This window comes from Argentina silus (assembly GCF_951799395.1).
Source record: "Argentina silus genome assembly, chromosome: 2".
NCBI classification, from domain to species: domain Eukaryota; kingdom Metazoa; phylum Chordata; class Actinopteri; order Argentiniformes; family Argentinidae; genus Argentina; species Argentina silus.
The window spans coordinates 28,340,348-28,364,139 of record NC_139656.1 but is presented as its reverse complement, the minus strand read 5'-3'; the positions used below and the strand labels follow the sequence as shown (position 1 = coordinate 28,364,139).

At 42.7% G+C, this 23,792-nt stretch overlaps 4 protein-coding genes across 7 annotated transcripts in view; 3 read left to right on the top strand and 1 right to left on the bottom strand.

Moving 5' to 3' along the window:
- The first annotated feature begins 1,478 nt into the window (after positions 1 to 1,478).
- upk2 (uroplakin 2) lies at positions 1,479 to 3,778 on the top strand. Its single transcript, XM_083697545.1, has 6 exons — positions 1,479 to 1,491; positions 2,416 to 2,502; positions 2,753 to 2,896; positions 3,074 to 3,215; positions 3,340 to 3,398; positions 3,541 to 3,778. Exons 2-6 carry the CDS (start codon positions 2,436 to 2,438, stop codon positions 3,678 to 3,680), a joined length of 552 nt encoding a protein of 183 aa, XP_083553671.1. The 5' UTR covers positions 1,479 to 1,491; positions 2,416 to 2,435; the 3' UTR covers positions 3,681 to 3,778.
- Positions 3,779 to 4,117: 339 nt separating this feature from the next.
- foxr1 (forkhead box R1) lies at positions 4,118 to 6,824 on the top strand. 2 transcript variants are annotated; one of them, XM_083697541.1, is made up of 6 exons: positions 4,118 to 4,520; positions 4,655 to 4,750; positions 4,837 to 5,072; positions 5,232 to 5,500; positions 6,039 to 6,271; positions 6,519 to 6,824. In XM_083697541.1, exons 1-6 carry the CDS (start codon positions 4,400 to 4,402, stop codon positions 6,545 to 6,547), a joined length of 984 nt encoding a protein of 327 aa, XP_083553667.1. In that variant the 5' UTR covers positions 4,118 to 4,399; the 3' UTR covers positions 6,548 to 6,824. The 2 variants fall into 2 exon arrangements, with proteins under 2 accessions (XP_083553667.1, XP_083553666.1); XM_083697540.1 differs by having other exon boundaries at positions 6,039 to 6,824.
- Positions 6,825 to 6,955: 131 nt separating this feature from the next.
- cenatac (centrosomal AT-AC splicing factor) lies at positions 6,956 to 11,623 on the top strand. Of its 3 annotated transcripts, none has more exons than XM_083697538.1 (11): positions 6,956 to 7,335; positions 7,457 to 7,623; positions 7,763 to 7,861; positions 7,958 to 8,024; positions 8,406 to 8,468; positions 8,904 to 8,968; positions 9,186 to 9,288; positions 9,415 to 9,445; positions 9,695 to 9,787; positions 10,271 to 10,403; positions 10,583 to 11,623. In XM_083697538.1, exons 1-11 carry the CDS (start codon positions 7,219 to 7,221, stop codon positions 10,683 to 10,685), a joined length of 1,041 nt encoding a protein of 346 aa, XP_083553664.1. In that variant the 5' UTR covers positions 6,956 to 7,218; the 3' UTR covers positions 10,686 to 11,623. The 3 variants fall into 3 exon arrangements, with proteins under 3 accessions (XP_083553664.1, XP_083553663.1, XP_083553662.1); XM_083697537.1 differs by having other exon boundaries at positions 9,174 to 9,288; XM_083697536.1 differs by having other exon boundaries at positions 8,406 to 8,494; positions 9,131 to 9,288.
- A 32-nt stretch (positions 11,624 to 11,655) lies between these two features.
- The window catches only part of LOC310825082 (glutamate receptor ionotropic, kainate 4-like), a gene marked incomplete at its 5' end in the record, with an annotated part of 28,208 nt that continues 16,071 nt past the window's right edge, over positions 11,656 to 23,792 (bottom strand). The window contains 10 exons of the mRNA XM_083697523.1: positions 11,656 to 12,036; positions 12,198 to 12,316; positions 12,821 to 12,946; positions 13,317 to 13,542; positions 14,883 to 15,048; positions 15,808 to 15,981; positions 16,728 to 16,837; positions 18,006 to 18,119; positions 20,573 to 20,776; positions 21,912 to 22,019. Of these exons, the coding sequence (XP_083553649.1) occupies positions 11,677 to 12,036; positions 12,198 to 12,316; positions 12,821 to 12,946; positions 13,317 to 13,542; positions 14,883 to 15,048; positions 15,808 to 15,981; positions 16,728 to 16,837; positions 18,006 to 18,119; positions 20,573 to 20,776; positions 21,912 to 22,019 (1,707 nt within the window). The 3' untranslated portion in view covers positions 11,656 to 11,676. The remainder of the gene's footprint in view (positions 12,037 to 12,197; positions 12,317 to 12,820; positions 12,947 to 13,316; positions 13,543 to 14,882; positions 15,049 to 15,807; positions 15,982 to 16,727; positions 16,838 to 18,005; positions 18,120 to 20,572; positions 20,777 to 21,911; positions 22,020 to 23,792) is intronic.

The following is a 23,792-nucleotide window of genomic DNA, read 5'->3' as shown; positions in this document are numbered from 1 at the left end:
TGTGGTGGCTTACCACCTTAACTAATCCACCCTAATGTCATCCAAGGTATTTCGCAAGCACCACTCATGGCTACTTTTTACAACTTTTTTTGATGTGAGTCCTCAGGTTTCCTACCTGAGTGAACGCCTTTCCACATGATGAGCACCGGTAAGGCCTCTCACCGGTGTTGATTGAAGAAATGCTTGTCACATTCAGAGCAGGGGAAAGGCATCACCCCACTATGTTTTTTCTGATGAGCTTGCAGGTTTGCTAACTGAGAGAATCCCTCATCACATGTGGGGCATTTGAAAGGTTTCTCTCCAGTGTGTATTCGTTTGTGAACTTGCAAGTTTGCTAATTGAGCAAACCTCTTGCCACAATCAGAGCAGTGGTAAGGCTTCTCACCGGTATGTGTTCTTTCGTGTACTTTTAGTCGACTGGGATAAGCAAAACTCTTCCCACAATGCAAACAATGGTAAGGCTTCTCTCTGGAGTGTGTTCTTTCATGTACCCTCAGTCGTGTTAGATGAACAAAAGCCCTCGGGTATTTTGAGCACGTCGGGGGCATATCTGTTAACAGTTTCCTTACGCATTTTTCTTGAGTCCCTCGTTGGTTGTATTCTATGGGACATGGGCAATTTGCAGTCAGTTCTTCTTGCTGTGCTTCCATGTTTTTAAACTGAGGATGATCCTCTACTTGCGGACATACCAGGGGAGACCGTGTTGCCTCCTGAATATCCAGGTCTTGTCTCGAGTCACCTGACAAAGAAACGCAACATTAATATAGGTGGTTGAGCTTTCTCCTGTAAAACAGGCACATCAAGTTGAGTTACTGTATACTATTACTCCAACGAAACTGTGTAAACCAAGCAAATAGAACATCACGTTTCAATGCAAACCCCAATTATACACTAACACGAGAGCAGAAGCAGACGATTTGTCCTGGTATTAAATGATCAGGAAGATTACACTCTCCAACTACCTCCACCCTCTCAAGAGCTAATAGAAATGCCACGCCACATCAATTGACTGAACAAACTAAGAGTTAGCCAACTAACTCCTTTTCATAATATATTTGGCAAAGATCACCTCTCATAAAACCACTTACCTGGAAGGTCGACTAACACATCCTCGGGCTGTTTCATCATTATTTCTGTCCATTGTGTTCCCGTCTCTTCAAACTGTTGAGCATTTATAGTCTTCAACCCTTGGGCCTCAAGAGCATTCATGTTGTTCATCCCTGGGACCTGCTGATTATTCATGTACTTCATGTTCGCCTTTTGGATTTTGAGACAGTCCACCAGTCTCACAGAGACTTCCTTGAGGGTCTTCAACGGGTCCTGGTCTTCACTGTTAACTTTGCAGTCAGGACCCCTGGACAAGTTCGTCTGATCCTCAGTGACCTGCAATCAATCACACAAGACAGCTTTTCATCTTCTACAATGTTTTTTGTGTGCAAGCTGCGTTAGCAAACTGGCGAGTTAAGTACGCGGTTTGAGGATGTCTTCCAAGTAAATAATAAATTGAAGTTGGCTTGCAAGCTAATCTTGTTTTGCGAGGCTGCTAACAGTGTAAAGTGGTGTTATAGTTAACTACGTAGTAGTGGGGATTACTCACCGAATCCATTGCATTGCAATATTTTGGCTTGACTAGCGACTGTGTCATTGATTTTCAACAACGTTTCAGTAAAACAATGTGTTTTGAATCAATGCTCTTTTAAAGGTGATTCGAAATAAATGAAGTCACCACTCACAAATGAGCTTCAATTTTCCGATCCAATTTATTTGAATATTTCAGAATAAAAGTCCGAACATTTGAAATATAGTTTGAAGCTATATTGAAAGATAGTTTGAAGATACTCTTTTTTTTTTTTTTTTTTTTTATTATTTTCTACATTGTAGATTAATATTGAAGACATCAAAACTATGAAGGAACACATATGGAATTATGTAGTAAACAAAAAAGTGTTAAACAAACCAGAATATGTTTTATATTTTAGATTCTTCAAAGTAGCCACCTTTTGCTTTGATGACAGCTTTGCACACTTGGCAAGTTTGTGTCCAAACTTTTGACTGGTACTGTAAGTAGTTATGGAGAATTGAATGGGGCAGATCAGTAGGCTACTGAAGTGCTCAAGAATGGGCAAATTGAGGACAATTCTTTTAGCGTGTGTGGAGCATATTTACACAGTATTCTGGAACTGTATATGCCACCAGAAATAGCCTGGGCATTATAGGCCCATGACTCAGATTGACATTGGCGGTCCAAGGTGCCCGGTGCTCCCTTAGGGTGAAGAAATTGCAATACCGACTGTAAACAAAAGGTCTGATGTCCACAGATAAATCTGGTCGAACCGGTTTGCCCCCTTTGTCTCAGCCAGCACCTTCCTCTGTATTCCCATTTCATAAAGTCGCAGTGTTATTGTGTTCACACAGGTCTCACATATTCAGCAAGGATGGGCTATCTAGCAACAACAATGAGGCCAATAGTCTTTGGGCTGCTTTTCACCCTCGCAAATGCAGGTGCGTTATGTTTTTGACATATAATACACATTGGTATTGAAATGAGATTCAATAACAGTTAAGAAATTGAACAAATGGAACGTATGATACTTAATGAAATATGTCAATAGTATTTGAATGCTTTCAAGTCTCAAGTAGAAAATGTACTGATTTATGCCAATGAACACAACAGTCCATACATTTTTCATTTCTTAAATATTTGAGAAGCAGTGGCTATTCCCTCAAAGTTCATATTATTGTTTTATTCTAGAATTCAAAATGAGATTACTGAATGAGTATGATGGAGTTGTAACAGGAAAGTTGATCGATTCTCTACTCCTGAGTCTGCCTCCTTGTTCTCTGGCAACCCAGAGTGTCACTTTGGAGTACAACAGGACAGACACCAATGAGAGCAGTAAGTCACCTTAAAAAAACCCTTGATTCAGTTTCTAGTTACTCATGACTATCTATAGGCCTACATTATTTCACTCTGAAATAAAAAGATTGTGATAATAATATTTATAACATATGTACCAAAAGTAAAATAAATAAATAAAATAAAATAAAAAGCATTAACTTTTTCATTCAACAGAAACTTTAGCCAATATATTTAAAGTGGCCCCTTGTCGGTTCCGAAGGGACATCATCTCAGCCAATGAGAACAATGGCCAGTTCACTCTAAGCAGACAATTGGGCTATGAAGTATCAAATCTCACCAATGGGGCAATGTACAGGTACCTTATGCTACATTCTCTTTTCATTGACAAAAGTCTATCTTTGGTGTTTCATTTAGAAATTGGCATCGTATTCAAACAAGGACTTTTGAGCCCTATCAAATTGATTTATGTTTGTTTTCAGTCTTCAGTATGTGGTTGGGGCAGAGAAGAGCAATGTTCTGGAAGTCACTACAAGAGAAGGTATTTGAAGACAGTGGTTCTTATTCCCGTCCCATTGTGTCAGTTTGGAAGGAGTGACTGTGGTCAGTGCCTATATCAACTGCTGTATATTCTGTTACCAAGAACCTGACACACATGACTTATGTCATGTTCTTCATTGCAGCTAAGGACTACAACAAAATACAGGATGGCCTGCCAGCACGCAGTGGAGCCATGGTGGTCATCACTGTCATCCTCTCTCTTGCCATGTTCATCTTGCTGGTAGCTCTCTCTGTCACTATTGCCTTCTCTGTTGGGGATTGAGGCAAAGGCATTTCAAAAGCCTGAATTCTACATTTTGCTATAATTATTATTATTTTTTTTTCTGTTGTTTTTTGTTGTTGATAATATTAAATAAGAAAGGCACAGATTTATAAGATTTATACCAGTAGCTCGATTTTTACTTGTATTTTGGATGTATTCATGCAAATGTATATTATACATAAGGCTGTAGGTGGGATCCCAAAAAGCAGGTCTACATATTGCTGACATTTCTATATTGTTTTACATTTCTTATTTCATTCCACTATTAAAGGAATCTGCTTTCAGCACTTTTGTATCATGCTGTCAAACCAATTTCAGTCACTTTTCAAACCCTAGATTAGAGGGTTTGAAAAGTGTTTCAATAGATTGTTGTTTTAAAACATGAATGGAATATAATGGAATTTGTTTCAGTGAGAGTGACTAAAACGGTAACCCCAGCTTGACGAGCAATATTGACCAAAAAATATATGCAGAATAACATTGATTATTGATTAAATAAATTGAAGAATAAAACATATATATATATTTTTTTTCCTAAATTCACCCACTCTGTTCGTAATTCTAAATGCAGAGATATGGCTAATTCTTCACACCTGGTGCGGAGGCAAGGCCCCATCACCTATATCTGGCGAGTTCATTCAGACTTGTGACCTGTCGTGGATGGCACTTTTTCCAATGGTTATTTATGTTAATCAGACACCTCTTTCGACGGAGCGAAAATGGCTCTAGAATTTAAAGCTAGAAGCAGGTTTCTTGACCTACATCTATCAACCGGCCTCACTGACTGGGATATGGATGAAGAGATCAAGTTAACAACAACAACTGACCAATTTTACCAAGGTATGGTTAACATTCGAGTTTAAATGGATGTTATCTGCGTCACCTCAATAGCCAACAACTCTACAGTCGTTGAGATCATATGAGATGTTGTTTCCGTCAGTGCTCCTAATACATTCCACGTCATCTATTGGCAGAAGACAAACGGAATGATCAGTATCTGGTTCAGTGGCACTATGCACGAATATCAAGACGAAAGGACGACTATCTTTGTCAAAGTCTTCAGAAAACGGGTGAGATAATACAATGGAATTTGTTCATGATCAATATTTTAATTGATACATATTTACCCCCCAAAAAATATTGTCTCCCATTGCAGAATCTCTGATACAGCCAAATCTATGGTTGATGGTCAACCCCAACCTAGCTTGCCCTATTAAGTATCCTAAAAAAACAGCAAAGGCATTGACTCGCTCAAAAATACCAATGGAGCCCCTGCCCAAGCCCGCAGCCCACCCTGTTCAAGTGAACTCCATCCAAAATGGGCTCTCTGTCTCACCTGAGAACACTGGCCTAGATGAGTCTCTGCACGCCTCCTCCTCCAGCGAGTACATGGTATGGTTCCTCTGAGCACAAGTTCACATTACATCTGGGTCTCTCAGTAGGCCGTGAACATATTAACTGTATTGGTGCTTTAAATAGGATGTTCCTACTCAATCGTTTCTTTCTGGTTTTAATGATGCCTACTGTTTTTTTTTTTTATGTATTATTTAGCTTACGGATGAGGATGACGCCTCTTCAGTGGATGTCCCTGTTTGTCGGAAATCCAAAAATGCCTATAAGGCGAGGACGCCGAAGGCTGGGATGCGTAAACTCAGCCTGGCGCAGAGCAAACGTCTCCAGCGAGCCCTGCAAGACAGCAACAACTTGAAGAACGGCGCCTGGCCGCGGCCTCCTGTCAACTACTGTATTCTGATCGCCATGGCACTGAGCAGCAGTCGCACTGGCAGCCTCAACGTGCAGCAGATCTATAACTTCACAAGGTTGGAATTACAAGTCAGTAATGTGTTATTTGTTGAGGAAAAGAAGGGAAGCGCTTCTGGGATATACTAGTGTATCTTAGTAGATTGAAGGTGCTCTTTGAGAATGGGGTTAATTGAGCAAGGAGGACCAAGGCACCCTTCATAGAATGAAATGCCTTCATTTATTGTGGCATGTTCAATGGAACAAACGCTATAAAAAAAAACACTGACGCGTTTTGGCATGGCCTAAGTATACACGCTTTATTTGTATAGCACTTCCCGAAAGCAAGCCAGGGAAAAACTCCCCAGTAGGAAGACAATGAAGACTGTGTTGTCAAACTGGAAGGGTTAATAGATCATTTATTTTTTTTCAAGGTGGATCTTGTATCATGGAATTGATCAAAGCAGCCATTTTAAAAGCTGGGTTCACTTTATTTAGGAATACTGTGTAGCAGTGTAGGCCTATAGCTTTTACACCTGTCTGAACATGTGGGGTTACAACCCTTTCAGATCATGTCTTTGAGGATTGTTTAATCTGGCGTTGTCCTCTGCTTCCCAGAGAGCACTTCCCATTCTTCCAGACTGCCCCTGACGGCTGGAAAAACACCATTCGGCACAACCTGTGTTTCAGCAACAGCTTTCGAAAGACCCCCCAGCAGGTCTGCAGTGAGGGGAAGCGGAAGTCTTGCCTGTGGCACCTGACCCTGGATGGCCGCCGGAGACTGAGGGATGAGATACACACCCTCATTGGGGATTCCTTCAGAGTTCTCAAGAGAAGCATGCATAGCCCTGGTGAGATGTTCAAGTTTGAAAAAATGGAATGCTTAAGGCAGAGCAGCTCTACGACACCAATCGACATCAACAATACAGTGTGATAAGTAAAAATGTAACGTATGTGGTACTCATGGCAGTTTGAAATGAGCGGTCGAATAACTAGTAATTCACTGGCCGCTATAGTTTATGAATGTGGTGACATGAACAAACACCAGTCCTCCAAGTACGATCCCATGAGTGTTGATGCTTTTATTTTCTTTGGCAGACATGATTCAAACTCTGCTGGAGCTGTGACCTTCACCTTGAATAGAGGTACACACACAAGGACCTGGCCCTATGGGGCAGAGTGGGCTTCCATGTGAAGGGCATTGAAATGGAGAAGCAAATTAGAGCACTTTGTTTTCTCTTCAGTCTGAATATGATTTTCTTTGGTTAAAATTATGAATGGTCTAGATTTTGACTGCATGTTCTTTTCTTGGTCTGATTTTTCTTCTTTGAAGATATGAATTTCTACCCTGAACTGTGCATTTTGTTTAATTTATTTTGACAAATAAAAATGCAATCTAAAAAATAAACTTTAGTCAAATGCTTTGACTGCACCGATACAGTGACTCATCCTGGCCACATGAGGGCTACCATCACGTGCTGAATACATAATTTCGTGAGGAGGCTTTTATTTTGAAAGTAACTAGAACCAAAGGTCCTCCTATCTCTCTATCTCTGTGCTAGAATTTCGAAAATTAACAAATTGACACCTGCTTGGTTCTCAACGTTGTAGCTAGTTATAGCAAATGTAATTGTTGTTCAGTTAAGGGATTTACGCTACCATTTATTTTTCTCGATTAGTTTATGACACGAGTAACCAGCTAGCCTAGCCTAGCCCAGCCCCAAGTCCACCAATGCCTAATGTCGCCGTAGTGCGCCTGGTCGAAAACTAAGCAGCCAAGGGGACGTGCAGTGAGATCATGGGTGCATTTTCCTGTGCGATATGTGGGCAAACGTCGTTCTCGGGAAAGGGACACATATTCGGGAAAAGCCATCAGAGCAAACTCAAAGTGGTCCTTGTCAAATTCCTCGAGAAGGTAATGTACAATAAATATGGACTTGATTGTCTGACTTGTCCCAGACGAGACCAGCTTCGTCAGGTGGTCTTATCATTTGAAAGGTCCTCTTCACGTTGGCCTGTTTGTGTTCATGTCACAGGTGAAAGAGGCTCGCCGAACAATCAAGAACCCGCAGGTGGAGAAGTTTGATTGTACTCGGGACGAGCGCAAATTTTGGTGCTACTGCTGCAGGGTGGAGGTTCCGAGAAACGTCACGGATGGCAACATCACCGTGTTGTTCGGGGGCTTGTTAGAACACATGGCCACGTAAGATGACTCCCTTCAATTTCGTTTTTATTAACATATTTGTGAATGTCTGGTAACATGCACAAACAGCGTTTTTATCCTCCTGGCACTTGGTCAATGTTCGTATGTATTTTCATGGTAATGTCGTGTGTATCATCAGTCCAGATCACAGGAAGAACACACACAAGTTCTGGTGGGAAAATAAAGCAGACCCCAAGCTGAGGGACAAGTTCATCGTCACAGAAGAGGAGACTGAGAGGTAGGACTACAGGATTGCCGAATTGTTTCGCCCCCCTTTGCCCAAGTCTGTTTTGGAAAATGTCGAGATGTGACATTTGTTGTTTTTAAATTTTAGGTTTAAGACTGAGGTGGCAAAAGCTTTGGATTCCTATGAGGAGAAGGAAGATGAACTCATCAAGCAGGTACGATTTGTTGAAGAACTGTGAACTCCTAAGAGGCTTGACATGAAGATGATATCTAGATTCATAGTCGTGTGTGTGTGTGTGTGTGTAAGATGTAGCCTGAAGAGATTGAAAACTTCAGGCTCTTCAGGCTGCATCTTAAGTCCCTCCTAGAGACCGCTTCACCCCCACTACCCCCCTGTACAAGTTCTCCTGTTAATAATATAAATAAGGGCTTCTGGCATTACGACTGCCAATGGCCCCTGGTGTGAGCATTGATTACTTTCTTATGATGTCTGTTGCATAGATGATTCACTTACTTAAACAAATGTATTTGTTGTAAGTCGCTTTGGATAAAGGCGTCTGCTAAATGCTGTAAATGTGTTCTCTGCCTCCATCTAGCAAGCTGCTCATATCCGGGCCCAGGAGCAGCATCGGCAGGAAGTCCTCCAGTCCCTCATTGAGGTTTGTTTTTCCAGGATGCAACAACCGTATCCATATCACTGGGAACCTCCCTGCTGTCCTATTTGAGTTGTGAACAAGAATTAAGACCACTTGTAACCATAGCTATTGCCCTTGTATGCTAATTTATGGATGTAGTTGCTCTGATGTAACTCATTTCATTGTCATTTAATTGGACTCTTATTTCACATTGTGTGAGTCAGGGATTGAGATGTTTTTTTTTTAAACTGTATGAACCGCTGTTGGCTTTTCCTGAATCAACCTCAGCCTAGCTATTGCTGTTATATGCTAATTCATGGATGTGGTTGCTCTGATGTAATTCATTTAATTGAACTCTGAGGAGATGTTTATTTCACATTGTGTGAGTCAGGGATCGAGATGTTTGTTTTTAAAAAAACGTGTATGAACCGCTGTTGGCTTTTCCTGAATCAACCTCAGCCTGAGGCAGAGCTGGAGCTTTCAAACGCACAGGGACAGTGTGACTCAGTGGAGGAAGCTTCCAGGTAAGAAGTTGTCCTTCTCTCCTACAAAAGGCTGTCTGTGGTTTTGGACTGCTGTTATGTAAACCTTAAAGAATACACCTTTTTGTATGGGTTCTTATGGTCAATGTATTGGAGTAATCACATTATGCTGTTTTTTTTTTGTGACATTACCCAACATTTAAGATCTGTCTGGTGATGTTAATATGGATTTTAACTTTGGGAGAAGCTCTCACTTCAGGCCACAAGGATCAGATGAGCAGGCGGGGCCAAGCTGGGTGGACAAGATGGTGGACAGGCAGTGGGCGGGGCCTGGTCCAGGCTTGACCTTCATTGGCTACCAGGTAGATTAATCATTGCAGTCATGAAGGATTGCCTTCATTGTAAACAAAACAATAAAAAGGGCAAGTATTCCTCCAAAAGAAAAACAACAACTTTGTTTTAATCATGTTTTTCCACTTGCTCAACAGGATTCCTCCAACAGTGGAAATGTTCACACAGGTAAAGTCATGTCCATAGGTTGTCTCATGTTATTGTACATGCATGTTTGTGTAAGTTGTGTTGATTAACTCACGAACTGCCAAATAATTCCAGAACACTCACCACCTAGAGTGCCAAGTGTTTTGTGGTATTTACCTAGCAACAACACTTTGGCTATAGAATGAAGCATCATAATTGATGCATTTTTGGTGAATGAATAAAGTCACCCTTGGCACTGAGATAATCCTGCCTCTATGTTGACATTTGCAGGAGCCATCCCTCCATGGCTCCAGGATGAACCCAAGCGCTCCGGGACAGCAGAGCAGGAGATCGGACCATCGCTCCAGGACTTCCTGAAACAGAGTAAGAACCTTGACTTCTGCATACAAACCACTCAACGACCTCGTCGCACAAAGCCACAACATTTAGTCCTGAGTAGATCCTGACATGCATGTTGTAATCTCTCCAACAGTAGGTCGTTTAGCTTGAATGTCCCCCGTCACAAACCCGTAAGGTCACAGCGTTAGGGAAGAGCCATTACAGCGTTTATTTGTGACCACTATTGAGAGAAATGCTGTCTTATCGTTGCAACCTTGGATGGTGTTCACCACCACCTCCAGTGCTATGTGGATCCTGACACTTGCACTGTCATCTGCAATATACACTTATTGCTGCTACTAAACTGTATATTATGAATATTTGTACTTTAAAGTTACTTTAGTGCTTATTTGTTTACATTTTTACTTGTTGATCTTGATTGATGTAGAGCTGCTCTGTATTAAGCATTTTGTTGCATTGTATACTTGTATATGATGTAATGAGAGATCAAGTTTATTTGTCTTACAGAAGAGCAAGAGAAGCTAAAGAAGCTCCCCCCAAACCGAGTGGGGGCCAACTTCGACCACAGCTCCCAGACCGACGCCAACTGGCTGCCCTCTTTTGGCCGTGTGTGGAACAGCGGCCGACGGTGGCAGTCCAGGTGAGAGAATTCCAGTGTTTTTTCAGTATATCCCAATGGGAATCAAACGCACAACCTAAGCGTTGTTAACGCCATGCTCTACCAACTGAGCCACAGAGGACCTCTTGGAAGCTGCTATTGCGAGATCTAGTCCCCTCATTTCTTATGTGAAGCTTACTGTGTTTTTTTGCTGTATTAAGGCACCAGTTCAGAGAAGAAGAGGGACAGACGAACGGACGAAAAAGGAAGAGGGACCAGGGTTCTGAGGGTCCAAAGAGACAAGGGCAGCCGGAACAACAGTGAATGAACACGATGTGTACAGTAATTATCCAGAGGGGTAGACAGAAATAAAATAAATATAATTTGTGTGTATATATATATATATATCTCCTTGGTTTTGGTGTGTTTCCCTAGTATAAATAAAATAACTGTATAGTATGATTATGGTGAAATGTTTTCAGTATGAAATTAATTGCTTGTTGATGTCCTCCAACTGTTGGCATGGAAACAGAGGGGCCTTTTGCTCAGAAAAACAACTTTATTGTTTAGAAAAGGAGACATTAAACATTTCTCACTCATGAATTCCCTTAGGCCTGTGATGGTAACAGTTGTACAGCAAGATGAAGGTTTTGGCACTTGAATGTTTGAAAATAAAACTGACATACTGCATAGTCCACAACCACATTCCTGTTTGTCCCACATCTAGTGCAAAGTGGGGTCCTGGTGAAGAGTTAGTTGGAGCGAGGGTTTGAAGTATATTACCAGATTTTGATGAAACCTCTTGGATAGTCACAGTTGTGTGTATTTCTCCATCGGCTTTGTCAGTGTGTTTAATAATCTGTAGAATGAGGGCCTCTACACACAGTTTTCAAACCCATATTTCCTTTTTTAGGAGATTGAATTTGATGAGAGACCACGGACGACCATCCGCAATTTCTTAAAATGGGTCAAAAGTTCAAATTTGTTGACAATTTTGATGGTATAGACAAATGTATATACATTCAGTCATGCATTTCATCCATCTGTGTGTGTGGAGGCCCTACGGAAGACAGGTGTGTCGAAATGCCAGACTGCTTCCTCCGTTGGCCAGTGTTTGGAGGTGACCTTTGGTATGTATGGTGTTCTTCAATACTGTACAACCCCCTTCATGGATTAAGGACGGGTGTAAGTAACCTTTCTCTAGCTACGCCAATCCATGCTTTTAGACGCATGAGGGGAAGTGTACACTTTCCGGCTGAAGGGTAGTGAATCGTAACACATCTGAAGGTTCACTCCTGTGCCTTATCCTAGTTCACTATACTCCCTCCTCTCTGATGTCTGGCGAGTGTTCTCTGGGTGGTGGGGGCCGCGCACGCAGTCCTTTGAAGCCCCTACACTCCGGGCAGATCCGCACGTGAGTGCAGCCCGGTGGAGCCAAAATGGCGTCCGGTGCTAGTCTGTGAGACAGAGGCTCCATAGAGCCGACGCGACTGTCCATCGCACCGCACACCATGCCGTTACTGAGGCCGAGAGTGCTGGTTTCAGTGCCGCGTTCCTCTGGGAGTGGAGCGTGCGTCTGCAGTAGTGTCCCCGGACCTTGCAGACTTCTCAGCTCCATACTGCTCTCACACAGTAGAATGCCGTGTAGAGCCCTCAGTATCTCTGTGCACACCGACTATGAGAAAGGAGAGAGTAGGGAAGTTTCCGTCCTATATTAATATTTTAACCCATAGATTTATTGAGCCAAATGAACTACAGGAGGCTACAACACCGGAATTAGGGTTCAGTTGGTTTTTAAATTGTTGACTACGGCATAGTTGCTCCATCGGCCCTCACCTCTGACTTCCGAGTGTGGCGCTGCATCCAGACAAACTCCAGCCCTGCCGTGAAGACTCCCAGCAGCAGACCACACAGCAGCACCACAAAGATGCCACCAATGTTCTCCATGCCCAACCCTAGCACAGAGAGAGAAAGTGTCAAAATGTCACTCTTGATGTGACAAAGGAGGATGTTTTGTTGCAATTGTGTCAAAGTATAGCTAGTTCTTGGTAGGTTCCCCCCACAGGAAAGCACCCGTTGTGCTCTGTGATGAAAGACAGCAAATACATTGAAATACAACAAAAAAGGGAAACCAAATCATAATGATGCAAATGATTATTCACTATTATTACTCTTTAATATAATGTATATGGTTTACGTGTTGATAATGTGCAGAGACTAATGTGAAGACATATTTTCCAGTATATGGGGGATATCTTGTTCTTAAATTATTTGCTTTGGTCTTTTTACAGTTTTTTGTTGTGTGTAAAACATACCTAAATGCATCTTATGTACGAATTAAGCTCTATAGATAAAATTGTACTTGACATCACTAGGGGTGGAAACTCAAGATCAGCTTGTGTAACTCTTGCATTGACGTTGATGTAAAACGACACCCGATACAAAGAGATAAACAGTACCCTGCACACGATGGTCCTCTTTGGAACACATGTCTCCCTGCCACCATTTTCTCTTCAGGACCTCCAGCCTGTTGTCCTCCTGCAGTTTGAGGACGGCCAGGTCAATCTCATCCCGGTACACAGAGCCTAGTGATAAGGAGAAAGGACACAGCCATTGGTTTGGAGAGGGCTCCATTTATGTCTTTGATTTCAAATCCCATGGAAATCCCTATCCCAGTGAATTATAACCGTACCCTAAATACTACCTCCGTGTTGCCCTCTGTTAAGGAGGCTAGGTGGAATTTTCACCATCTTGCTTATACCTAAAAATCCACCTTTAGTTGTGTCTAGGGGTAGGGACTAGCGGTTTATTTGGGATTCAGGCTTTATCTATACAACTGCTGCATGGGTCTTACCCATGCCTATGCCCTAGCCCTTGTCCAGCAGGCCTATCTGGGTTACAGTTGAGGTTCCTCCTCTCTCTCTCTCCCTCCCACCTCTCCCTCTCTCCACTCACCCAGAGGCATGCCTATGCCATATCCCTTGGTGTCCAGCAGACCTCCTATCTGGGTGAGGTTGCAGTTGCGCTGGCGGTGGTACTCGTTCATGGTGCTCTCCAGCAGGAAGGCGTAGTTGGAGTTGAGCACGCGGTCTATGCCTTCCTCTGTGCTCTTCACAAACACGCTGGGCTGCTTGGAGTGCATGAAGTTCCACATGCGCTGGTAGGTCTGGTACCCAGAGTTCTGTCAACACAAGCAAAGAAATTGGGGTTTATAAACTATATATCCTTCGTGGAATGTTAAGTGTTTGAAATAGCATTGTGGACATCTAGAAACATATATATATATATATATATATATATATATATATATATATAGCTGTTTTTGAAAGAAATACCCAAGAATCGTTCATATTACAGTTTTTCCTCGATTGCTTACACTATTTGTATGAAACAGAAGTTCACATGCCCATAGCAATAACATGCATGAGCACAACAGTAACTTTTTCAGCAAAACAGTTGGTAATTTCTGCAACTGTTGCAAGAGGAAGGCTGGGAAGATCATCAAGTGACCCCAGCCACTCCCTGTTCTCTCTGCTGCTGGAGCATGCAGACCCAGTCCAATAGGCTTCTACCAGCAGGCCATTAGACTGTTCAACTGACCCCCACTCCCCCCCCCCCCACTCAGCCGCCACTACCTCAACCCCCCCTTGAACTTGAGCTCAATACTACCCCCCCCCCCCCACACATCTGACATTATTGCCACTACATTCATTGTACCTTGCACTATTACCGTAATTACTGATGCTACTTGCACTACTGCTTACACTGTATTACTAGTTATTATTCAGTCATTACTGCTGCTGCTTACACTGTATTACTAGTTATTATTCAGTCATTACTGCTGCTGCTTACACTGTATTACTAGTTATTATTCAGTCATTACTGCTGCTCCTTACACTACTACTGTCACTTTTTTTTCTATATATATTATATTGTATTACTGATTGTTGTTGTGTTGTTCAGCGAGGAGCAAAAAAAAAGCATTTCACTGTCAATTACGGCTGTATGCGATGTACGTGACAAATACAATACAATACAATTTAATTTGATTTCTCATTGCTTTCACACAAAATGCTAATGTTAAGCACCTTTTTGCAAAACAGTAAACACAACTCTCTACGTAAGACACACAAATCAGCTGAGTAAGTGTTGACAAATAAAACTTAATTATTTCCTTACAGCATATAGCTATTTCTCCCATGATGCACTTAATTAATAATAAATTGTTATTGAATCTCTGTTCAGTTCAACTAACAATCAGTCTGTAATCACAAATGAAATCGGTCATCGGTAACGTAACATGTGGCCTGGCAGACAGGAGAAAATAGATTAACTGTAAATGTTTTTGCGAGCACTTTTTGTGTTTCACATTAATGCAATTTTTGTTGCAACTGCCTAGTTGATTTTGAATATTTTAGATGATTTTGATTTATATTCATAGTAAGCAATCATATTCTCTGTAGCAGGCGCAGTAGTACTACTACTGAGAGTTATACACACACACACACACACACAGTATACCTGAAAGAAGGTCATGGTGGAGCCGCCCTGCATCGTGCCGTACTCTATGGTGGTCTGGTCTGCCAGGTCGTCCACTGACTCGATGGCAGCGTCCATCCTCCTGACTGTGAGGAAGGCGGCCAGGTTGGCCGTGTAGGAGGACACTATGATCAGGGTGAAGAACCACCTGCACCAAGAAGCATCACAGGCCTGATTTCAATAGACGAACAGAAATATAACTTGGGAAGGCTCTCAAGCTCAGGACTCAGAGTTTTTTTCAGGGCCAAAAAGCGGGAAGTTGACATTTAAATCCAATTGAACATGCATTTCCTAATGATAAGATTTTAGGCAAAAAGACCTCAAAACAAAGAACAACTGAAGGTGGCTGTAGTACAGGCCTGGCAGAGAAAATACCCGGCGTCTGGTGGGGTCAATGGGTCACAGACTTCAGGCAGTTATTGCATGCAAAGGATTGTCGACCAAACCCTAAACATGAGTATTTTATTTGGATATTATATGATTTTTATCCAATACTTTTGGAGCCCTGAAATAGAGGGAGTATGTTTCAAAAATGTTATACTTTCTAAATGGTGAACCCAATCTGAAAAAAACAAACATTGAATTAAAGCTGAGAATCTCTAATTCGACCCCATAGTAATAATTCGATTTTTGAACTGTTGGAGTATAGAGTTAAAAGTGTGTGTCCTCATGACCCTGCACCCTAAAGACGTGTTTGGGTGAGTTGAGCATCCCATTCCCCCTCTTTATCGTATACATATGTATCAGCCCTAACCCTAACCCTAACTTTAACCCTAACCCTAACCTGTGTAACCCTAACCCTAACCCTAACTTTAACCCTAACCCTAACTTTAACCCTAACCCTAACCTGTGTAACCCTAACCCTAACCTGTGTAACCCTAACCCTAACCTGTGTAACCCCACTCACCAGACGGCACTGAGGCAGCGTGTGGAGAGGGCGTGGGGGGCGATGGCGGAGCCCTGCTGCATGATCCCCCCCACGGGGAACCACAGGCTGTTCCCCAGAGTGTACTGGTTCAGCACCAGCTGACAGCGCCCCTGCAGGCACGACTCGGGACTGCACCACTCATACGGCGTCAGTCTGGAAAATGATACAAACAGGAATGATCATTAAAAGGGGAAATCTGGGATTAATACATCCATTTTTGGACATAATGATGTTTTGCCATTGATTCTTGAATAGTATAACTTAGAAATGCCTCATGGGCTTACATCGGTGAATATCTTGATTTATTGTGGGGCTTATTGAGATAAAAAGATGCAGTGTCTTTTTACAGCTCAGCATAAAGTCTACATTTTGGATAAATGCTGTGTGCAGGCCTACATGATGAATAGTGAACTGTAACAAAAGCATTTCTTAATCTATCACTCTTTGAAAGCATATTTTAAAATGTTCCAATGAATGCATGCATTGAAACTGCGTTGAGATTGTTACGCATGTGCCTGTCAAAGTGTGCGCCTCAATGTCGACAGACAAAGGTTTATTAGAAGAACCGGTCCAGTGTCAGTCTTCTATATTAGCCTCTTATTAGTTAGGTTGGAATTTGAGTGGAGAAAGCTGACCTGAGAGCAGCGCTTTTGGCCTATCGATTATTCATTGATCGATACATATTCCTCTCCACTTCAAGGTGAACTTCAGGAATGTGAGAGTAACGAGCTGGTTTGGGAAACACTCGCCAAACTACATCGCACGTTAGCTCCTTCGCGAAGTGGTTTGTGAAACTCGTAGATCCGATCCTTATCCAGAAACTCATCCGTTATGACAAAATGTCATGTCCAGGTAATGACCAGCAGGTGTCAGTGTGGCGCTACACCCACCACACTCACCTGGCCACCAGGAAGAGCACACAGCTGACGATCAGATAGGCCAGCAGCATGAAGAGCCACACGCCTGGAGAAAACGGGTCCAGGAAGGAGAAGTATCCTGGTCTACGTGTCTGCAAATCGACAACATATATGATTACAGTGAGGATCAAGGAACAGTTAGGGTAGTGGTAATCGCTCATTGGAATTCTTGATTTAGGAAGTGAGGGCTATAACCATCAGTGTCTGAATCATGACCATCACAACCATTTAACCATATAATTTATGATTCTATTTATCTTCAATCTGAATGAGGTGCATCTTTAGAGTCAATGGACTCTTAATGAGCATATTTTAAATGTCACGCCCAAATCATCCCAAATTCTCTGAAAAGGCTCAATGGCTTGATTTAAATTACTTTGAGATGATATGGGCATGACATTTAAAATATCCTAATTTAGGGTCCATTGACTTCCATTGGTGTTTGGTTAAAAAATGCTAACAGATATTGGTTAGTGACGATGCCCAGATAAACAGAACCAAAACCAAGAACCAAAGTGTGGATTGAAGTCTGTCCTTGTCCATAGACTCTTTTTAGGGTAAGGAACCAAATATGTGATTTTCTACTATCCCTTTAAAGGTTGAAAGGGGATTTCTATAGCTAGTGTGCATGTTCCTACAAGTGTGTGTATTTTGATCCCTTGAATGCCCAAATGAATTGTCCATCTCCATGTAGGTCATCTCTCTCACTTTAGAGATGACTATTCACATAGGGGTCAGCAAAGATTGAAGATTTTAATGATATTTTTCGTTAACCTTGGCTATAACTTACATGTGCCAAAGCCGCAAATGCAAGTCAGACGATGGAAAAGTACTGTGTCCTCCTCATAAAACGTTGGTGTCGTAATACCTGCGGTATATGAATCAGTCTTATGATGTAGCTAGCATCACTGGTAATGGTCATGACCAACCCTGACCCTGCAGGGCCACAGGGGCTCTGGCACAGCATTAACACATCTCATTCAAGGTTCATTGATGAGGAGCTACAGTAAGAAGTTGAATTGGATGTGAATGATCTTGGCTGGAAGAAAAGGCTTGTTCACCGTGTAGCACTCCAGGACACTGAATACTCAAGTTTGACAAAGGCACATATCTAAGATGAACATACCTTCCCCAAAGCATATGCCTAACCATAAGTGGAAAGAAATAACTTCAAGATCAGAAAGCTGACCTAAGATCAACTTACTCCTACAACGGTGTGTGTGACTGTTGTGTGTGTGTGTGTGTGTGTGTACATCTCACCGCATGTGCTCTGTACATGATGCTGATTCCCAGGGTCATGAAGGGTTTGGAGAAGTCGACAACCTTCTCTCTCTCTGAGGTGATGGTCAGCCCTGCTAAGGCCAGGTCAGCTTTCTGGAAATGAACACACAGGTTTATACTGTCTATGTTAGAGACTTTACAACAGAGACTTTCAAAAAAGCGAAGATGCAACAGGCTAGAGAATAGAGCGTTGTTGCGACAGAGCGAAAATCCAAAGTTAAAAATCCAAATCCAAACCAAAGACATTTTAGAGAAGGGAGGAAAAGATGACACTGTATAGCTGAATACGATTGGCATCTTATGTCGGAGGGCAGTGGAACGAGTGGACCTTCTCGTTCACTACAATACAGCCTTTGAGGGCGTGACGTCATATCCCAGCCTACCTTTAAAGCAGGAGTATATAAAATAAATAATGCACCCCCCCCCCCAGGTGCATTACTCTCAGTGGAAACCGACTAAAACAATGTCTCTTTGCCTCCCTGCTCCCTTTTTCCCCTGTCATCGTGTGATGCACTCTCCACATCAGGTTGTTTTTATTCTGCTCGCTGGGTTTATTGCAGAGGGGATTTTTATAGGAGAGAGATGGTCTCAGGTGATGATCTTCTGCCAGACAATTTCACTGTCGAATCACTGAGGCGAAAAAAAAAACTTTTCCTGTTGAAAACAGTCTATGTAGCATCAGTGGTAGTCATATAAGTCAATTCTAGCTCCAAAATGGACTAAAAAGTGTGAATATAAACCGAGGACATAAACAGAGTATTTTTCTGAACCAAATCGGTCAGATAAACAGACTGAGATTTGCAGAGAGTTGTGACGCCTCTCCTTTCCCTAACAAATTCGAAGGTTGGGGCTTTGGATGGTGCAGTACATCAAACCACACCTCCCAGAAACAAATCAAATTTTTTTTAAATGAGGAGGAGAGGAAAATAAAGGTGAAATCAGCCAGTCCCTCTTTAAGGTTTGCAGTACTGCTGTTTTCCCGGAGGTTCATCTATTGATGAATGTGCTTGATTGTGTTTCTCATCTTGTTCTCAATGAGTTTTTGAATGAGGCACTAATTAGACGGTAAAGATGAAAACCAGCAGTGCGAAGACCCAACATGCCCCTGGGGTTAAAATAAACGCAAGATCTGTCATACAGTATAAATTGACGTCACAGTACCATTTCACAGTACAAAAAGAAAATGTGTGCATTGGATTTCCATGAAGGTCAAATAAGGATTCCTTGGGAGATGCTGCCCTTGGATGAACCATGGAGATAAAACCCACCATTAACATCTGATTCATCATCATCACCATCCATTACCCTTCCATGGCAGTGTTCTAAGAGGTCAGCCAATAGTAAGGCACACATCGTATATACACAGGACTGTTACCGAATAGAGTTGTCCCCGGATGGAGACTTAAACTCCAATGTCCTCCCTTTTAAATGGCTCCTGGTTGACAGCACACACATCACATCACAGCACAGCACAGCGCAGCGCAGGCACCAGGGAATGAGGGGGCAGAGCGGCGACCCCATAAGAGAACTCAGACAGACAGGTGTCCATAAAGGCATGGGGGATATTACAGGGGGTCGTAAAGGCAGCAGATGATGAGCAGAGAGGGACTCACTCTCCTCCTTGAGGTCACTGCCTCAACTCTGACTGACCCAACACCCAACATATATATACAAGCTAAGTAAAGAATTCTGCAAGGAGGAGTGGGAAAAACCTTCTCCCAATTGATGTCAGAGACCTGTAGACAGTTATAAGAAACGTCTAATTGAGGTTATTTCAGCCAAGGGGGGCAATACTAGCTATTAGGGCATAGGGTGTCCTAACTTTTTCCTCAGTAGGAATTGGCATTATTGTTAATTTTTCGTTAAATAAATGATTACAAAGTTACATTTTCATAGTTTTTTGTTCAATTACATCCCCTTTATCTATAGACATTGTTAGAAAGAAGATAACATATTGATATGTCCATATTTTTAAGAGAATAACTTAATATTTTAATAACTTTTTCTCATGACTGTATATATACACAACCCAATATAAACGTCTATTAGCGTCCCAGCAGAATGAGTTAACTCCCTTGGTGCAATAGGTAGTCTGGCAGTTGGCAAGAGGAAGGTTGTGAGTCAGATCCCCACTTAGGGCAAGCTACTCTACCACGCTGTTTACCGCTACGAAAGCAAACCTTTATACAGTGAATGTAACAAACTATAACGATTCACTAGAGACACTTCACAAGTGGTATCTGTACCAGAAAATAGTGTTGACAGGGGCGCTTAAGTGGCATAGCACACCAAGGCGCACACCATATTATCGCAAGGTCCCTAGTTCGACTCTGGCCTTCGACATATCTTGCATGTCATCCCCCTCCTCTCTCTCACCCATCCTTCCTGTCAATCTCTACTGTCTCTCTCCAATATAGCAGAAATGCCCTAAAAACATCCATATATTTTTTGAAAATACACAAGTGGTGTATCTCTACCAGAAAATAGTGCTGACAGTCGATTTCACCGTTTTCGTTTGGCCACGCGACACTTGACAAGGTGCTCACCCTGGAGATGAGCTCGCCCACCATGCCCGTCCAGGTGCCGTTGGCACCGGACACGCCGTACACCCCGTCTGCCACCAGCTGCAGGCGGTAGCTGAACCTCAGCAGCTCGGCCAGCTCCCGGAGCATGTCCACACAGAAGCCCTCGTAGCGATCGTTCCCCTCCAGCTCCTGGTGGTTCTGCCTCAGCATCACGTAGGGGTTCTCCTGCAAAGGGGCAGAAGACTGGTACAAGCTGAGTAGTGACCCAAGAGGTGTGTGTGTGTGTGTGTGTGTGTGTGTGTGTGTGTGTGTGTGTGTGTGTGTGTGTGTGTGTGTGTCCGCTCGTCTCTTAATGACTCATGCCTCCCACTGAGTCTGTGGTTTTCTGCTGCGTGTTACCATCTGTCTCTGACTAGGCAGGTTTATTAAAGCTGGATGCCACTGTGTTCTTCTCAGTTACCCCTTAATGAGGTACAGTCTTTAATTGAGAACAGATTTATCTCACTTCATTAAGGTAATGACTTGACATTCCCACCTCTGTTCATTTGCAGGCAAAGCGCCACACACTCACAAACTAATAATATGTCCAATATCTGACGGTAAAGAAGAGTATTAATGTATTCACTAGACAGCGGGTGAAAAACAAGCTGAGACTCCCTGCCACCCGCACCACACTGTGATCTGTTTATGTACAGTAGCATCACATTCAAAGGGAAATATAAATGCAAAATTCACCTACTCTTGTTTGAAAGAATCAAAGTCAAGGGTTTTATTAGGCATTCTCTGGCTGACTCATGGTCACAAGGGGGTAATGGAGGCTATGAACAAACCCTGAGGATAATATTAATGGAGCAGTGATATCCAGCAACTAATTATGCTACGGATAACAATGCTACAACAACAGCAGTGCTACATCGACCAATTAAAAACAGTACCCCCATTTCACGCTCCATTTGCAGTTGATTGATGGGAAGAAGCACACATTTCTATCCTTTCTCGCAAATGTAACAAATTAAGAGGAAATTCTAGTCATGCAGTCTATTTCATAGCCTGGCGGACCAGGTCAAGCAAAAGCAAATTAAGCATAGACACCAGAGCTATCAATCAAATAGAAAAAGTCCACGAGAACAGGCCGGGAGGAATTCCAATTTCTTCAAGGGCACCAATTAGATTGTAGCTCAAATCGAGAATCAGTCTCTCATCTATCGCGGTCAAGGGTGGAACATTTGGTATGCTTAAGCTTCTTTTAGTCCTTCGGGTTGTTAGATAGATATCAGTAGATAGAGACAGAAGGAACTAGGAGCCACGCAGCAGGACACAGGATATGATACAGTGCAGTGAGAAGCTGTCCTCAGCTCACCAAAATGGTGGTGATGGTGAGGGTGGTGTTGAAAACGGTATCTGCCACATTCGGGAGGTGGACATCTCTCTCCATGGACAGACCGTGCTCCGAATGCCACTCACCAACCTGTGGAGAGAGAGAGAGAGAGAGGGGGGGGGAGGGGTAGATGGACATATGGAGAGAGAGAGATGGAGGGAGATATGGATGGAGAGAGAGTGAGAGAGAGATGAATGGAGAGAGACTACTACAGTATATGGGAGAGTCAGACTTTTGGATGTGTAGCTTGCAATGCAGGGGTAGTTCTCTGTAAATTACCAGTTTTCGGTATGGCAGTTTTAAGCATAACACCAGGCTTTATGTAGCCTCTTTTCACCGCCAAAGCATCTCCGACAGTATCTCTGCCTAAACCATATGCTTTCAGGGGTTGAGACCACAAAAAATAATTCAACGCAGGCTAATAGGATCCAACTCTAAACTCGAAAGCTCCTCTTCCACCCCCACCCCTGCGCTGTTTAAAAAAAATAAAAAACAGTTGTTTACAGAAGCTAGCTAGTTAATTTTAATTTATCAATGGAGGTTTCCAACAGTTTAAAAAAGCAAAAAAGCTTGTTCGACATTTTTTAATGTCAAAACGGGACAAGCTCGCTTGTGATATCTGATACGTGCTACAACCTGTCAGTAATTTCATTTTGAACTTCAACAGCCCACCCACTTCTGACAGCTCGGGAACCATTGAACAAGGTTCGTTTGACAGACTCTGAAGTGTGCAGCGTGCGGAGCGTTTTGAGCCTGTCGTCCAGACTCGGCTTTATGCAGAGTGACGTATGCTGTGCTACAACATGTAACAGGCTCTCCAAGAGTCAAGAGGAGTCTTAAGATAAAAACAATTATATTCAGGTCTCTCCCAATGCCAGTTCCCATCCTATGTTCCCCTCCTATTTAACCACTGGACACACACCGTGCAGACTAATCACTCCCATGTCATACCTTTCATTTACCGCTCAAAACAAAATCCCTCACTTCAAAGCCAGTAGAAGGAAAATTACCTTTAGGCCTAAGTCCTGCCCTGTGGAGTGAACACCGGCATTTCCCCTCCCACTGTTTTCCCCCTTGTAAAACTGAATGTCTGATGAAATGTTCTCGTTTTGACTGAAAATGCTTGATGCAATTTCATACTGTAATCGTGAACTATTCACTGGTTCCTGCTGCAAGAGATTTTCAGAAAGAACCCTGACTGCTGTGTCCCCTCCATGGTCCAGTAACTAGGGAGAGGAGTGTGCCCTTCCAGTGACTCCTTTTTATTTTACAAGACTATCTGGAAAAATCCATATACCCTACAGTACATTTCCTAGAGTCGCTGTAGAAACAACTGAAAAGCATAATTTATCATAAAACATGGAGATGTAAATTTGACTTGATATGTTATATTAGATTATAATCATAATTGGTCATAATCAAACATAACATATCAAATTTAATTTAATTTGTTTACAATACATTGAAAAATCTCCATGTTTTATGATAAAGTACACGAACAGCAACGGCGAGCGGGGGACCCCCAAGCTGCTGGAGCCCGAGGCGGGGGAGGAGTTGGGGAGGATGGGGATGGGGATGGGAGTGGGGGTAGGGGTAGGGGTAGGTGTTGGGGTGGGCTTGCCAGCCCAGGCCCCCTATGTGTCCCTGAACCTCCACCACGTCTTAGCCAAACACGGCTCCTTCTAGGCTCCTCCTTACGGCTCGCTGGGCCATTTGACAGACAGTTACAGTTACCGTGGTGACGAGATTGGCTCCTATGGCTACAAAAGCCAGAGCCCCGCCTCCAGCTCCTCCCCCGAGACCCACAGAGAGATCCCTCATTACATCGGCACATCTGTCATCATCACCAACGAGAGGTGACAC

Excerpts from the sequence above, each read along its gene's own strand:
- cenatac (XM_083697536.1), top strand. The coding sequence starts at position 7,219 with ATGGGTGCATTTTCCTGTGCGATATGTGGGCAAACGTCGTTCTCGGGA. Across the intron at positions 7,336-7,456 it reads TTGTCAAATTCCTCGAGAAG|GTGAAAGAGGCTCGCCGAAC; the intron begins GTAATGTACAAT and ends TTCATGTCACAG. Across the intron at positions 8,969-9,130 it reads TCAGTGGAGGAAGCTTCCAG|ATCTGTCTGGTGATGTTAAT; the intron begins GTAAGAAGTTGT and ends CCAACATTTAAG.
- upk2 (XM_083697545.1), top strand. The coding sequence starts at position 2,436 with ATGGGCTATCTAGCAACAACAATGAGGCCAATAGTCTTTGGGCTGCTT. Across the intron at positions 2,503-2,752 it reads TTTCACCCTCGCAAATGCAG|AATTCAAAATGAGATTACTG; the intron begins GTGCGTTATGTT and ends GTTTTATTCTAG. Across the intron at positions 2,897-3,073 it reads GACAGACACCAATGAGAGCA|AAACTTTAGCCAATATATTT; the intron begins GTAAGTCACCTT and ends TTCATTCAACAG.
- foxr1 (XM_083697540.1), top strand. The coding sequence starts at position 4,400 with ATGGCTCTAGAATTTAAAGCTAGAAGCAGGTTTCTTGACCTACATCTA. Across the intron at positions 4,751-4,836 it reads TCAAAGTCTTCAGAAAACGG|AATCTCTGATACAGCCAAAT; the intron begins GTGAGATAATAC and ends CTCCCATTGCAG. Across the intron at positions 5,073-5,231 it reads CCTCCTCCAGCGAGTACATG|CTTACGGATGAGGATGACGC; the intron begins GTATGGTTCCTC and ends TGTATTATTTAG.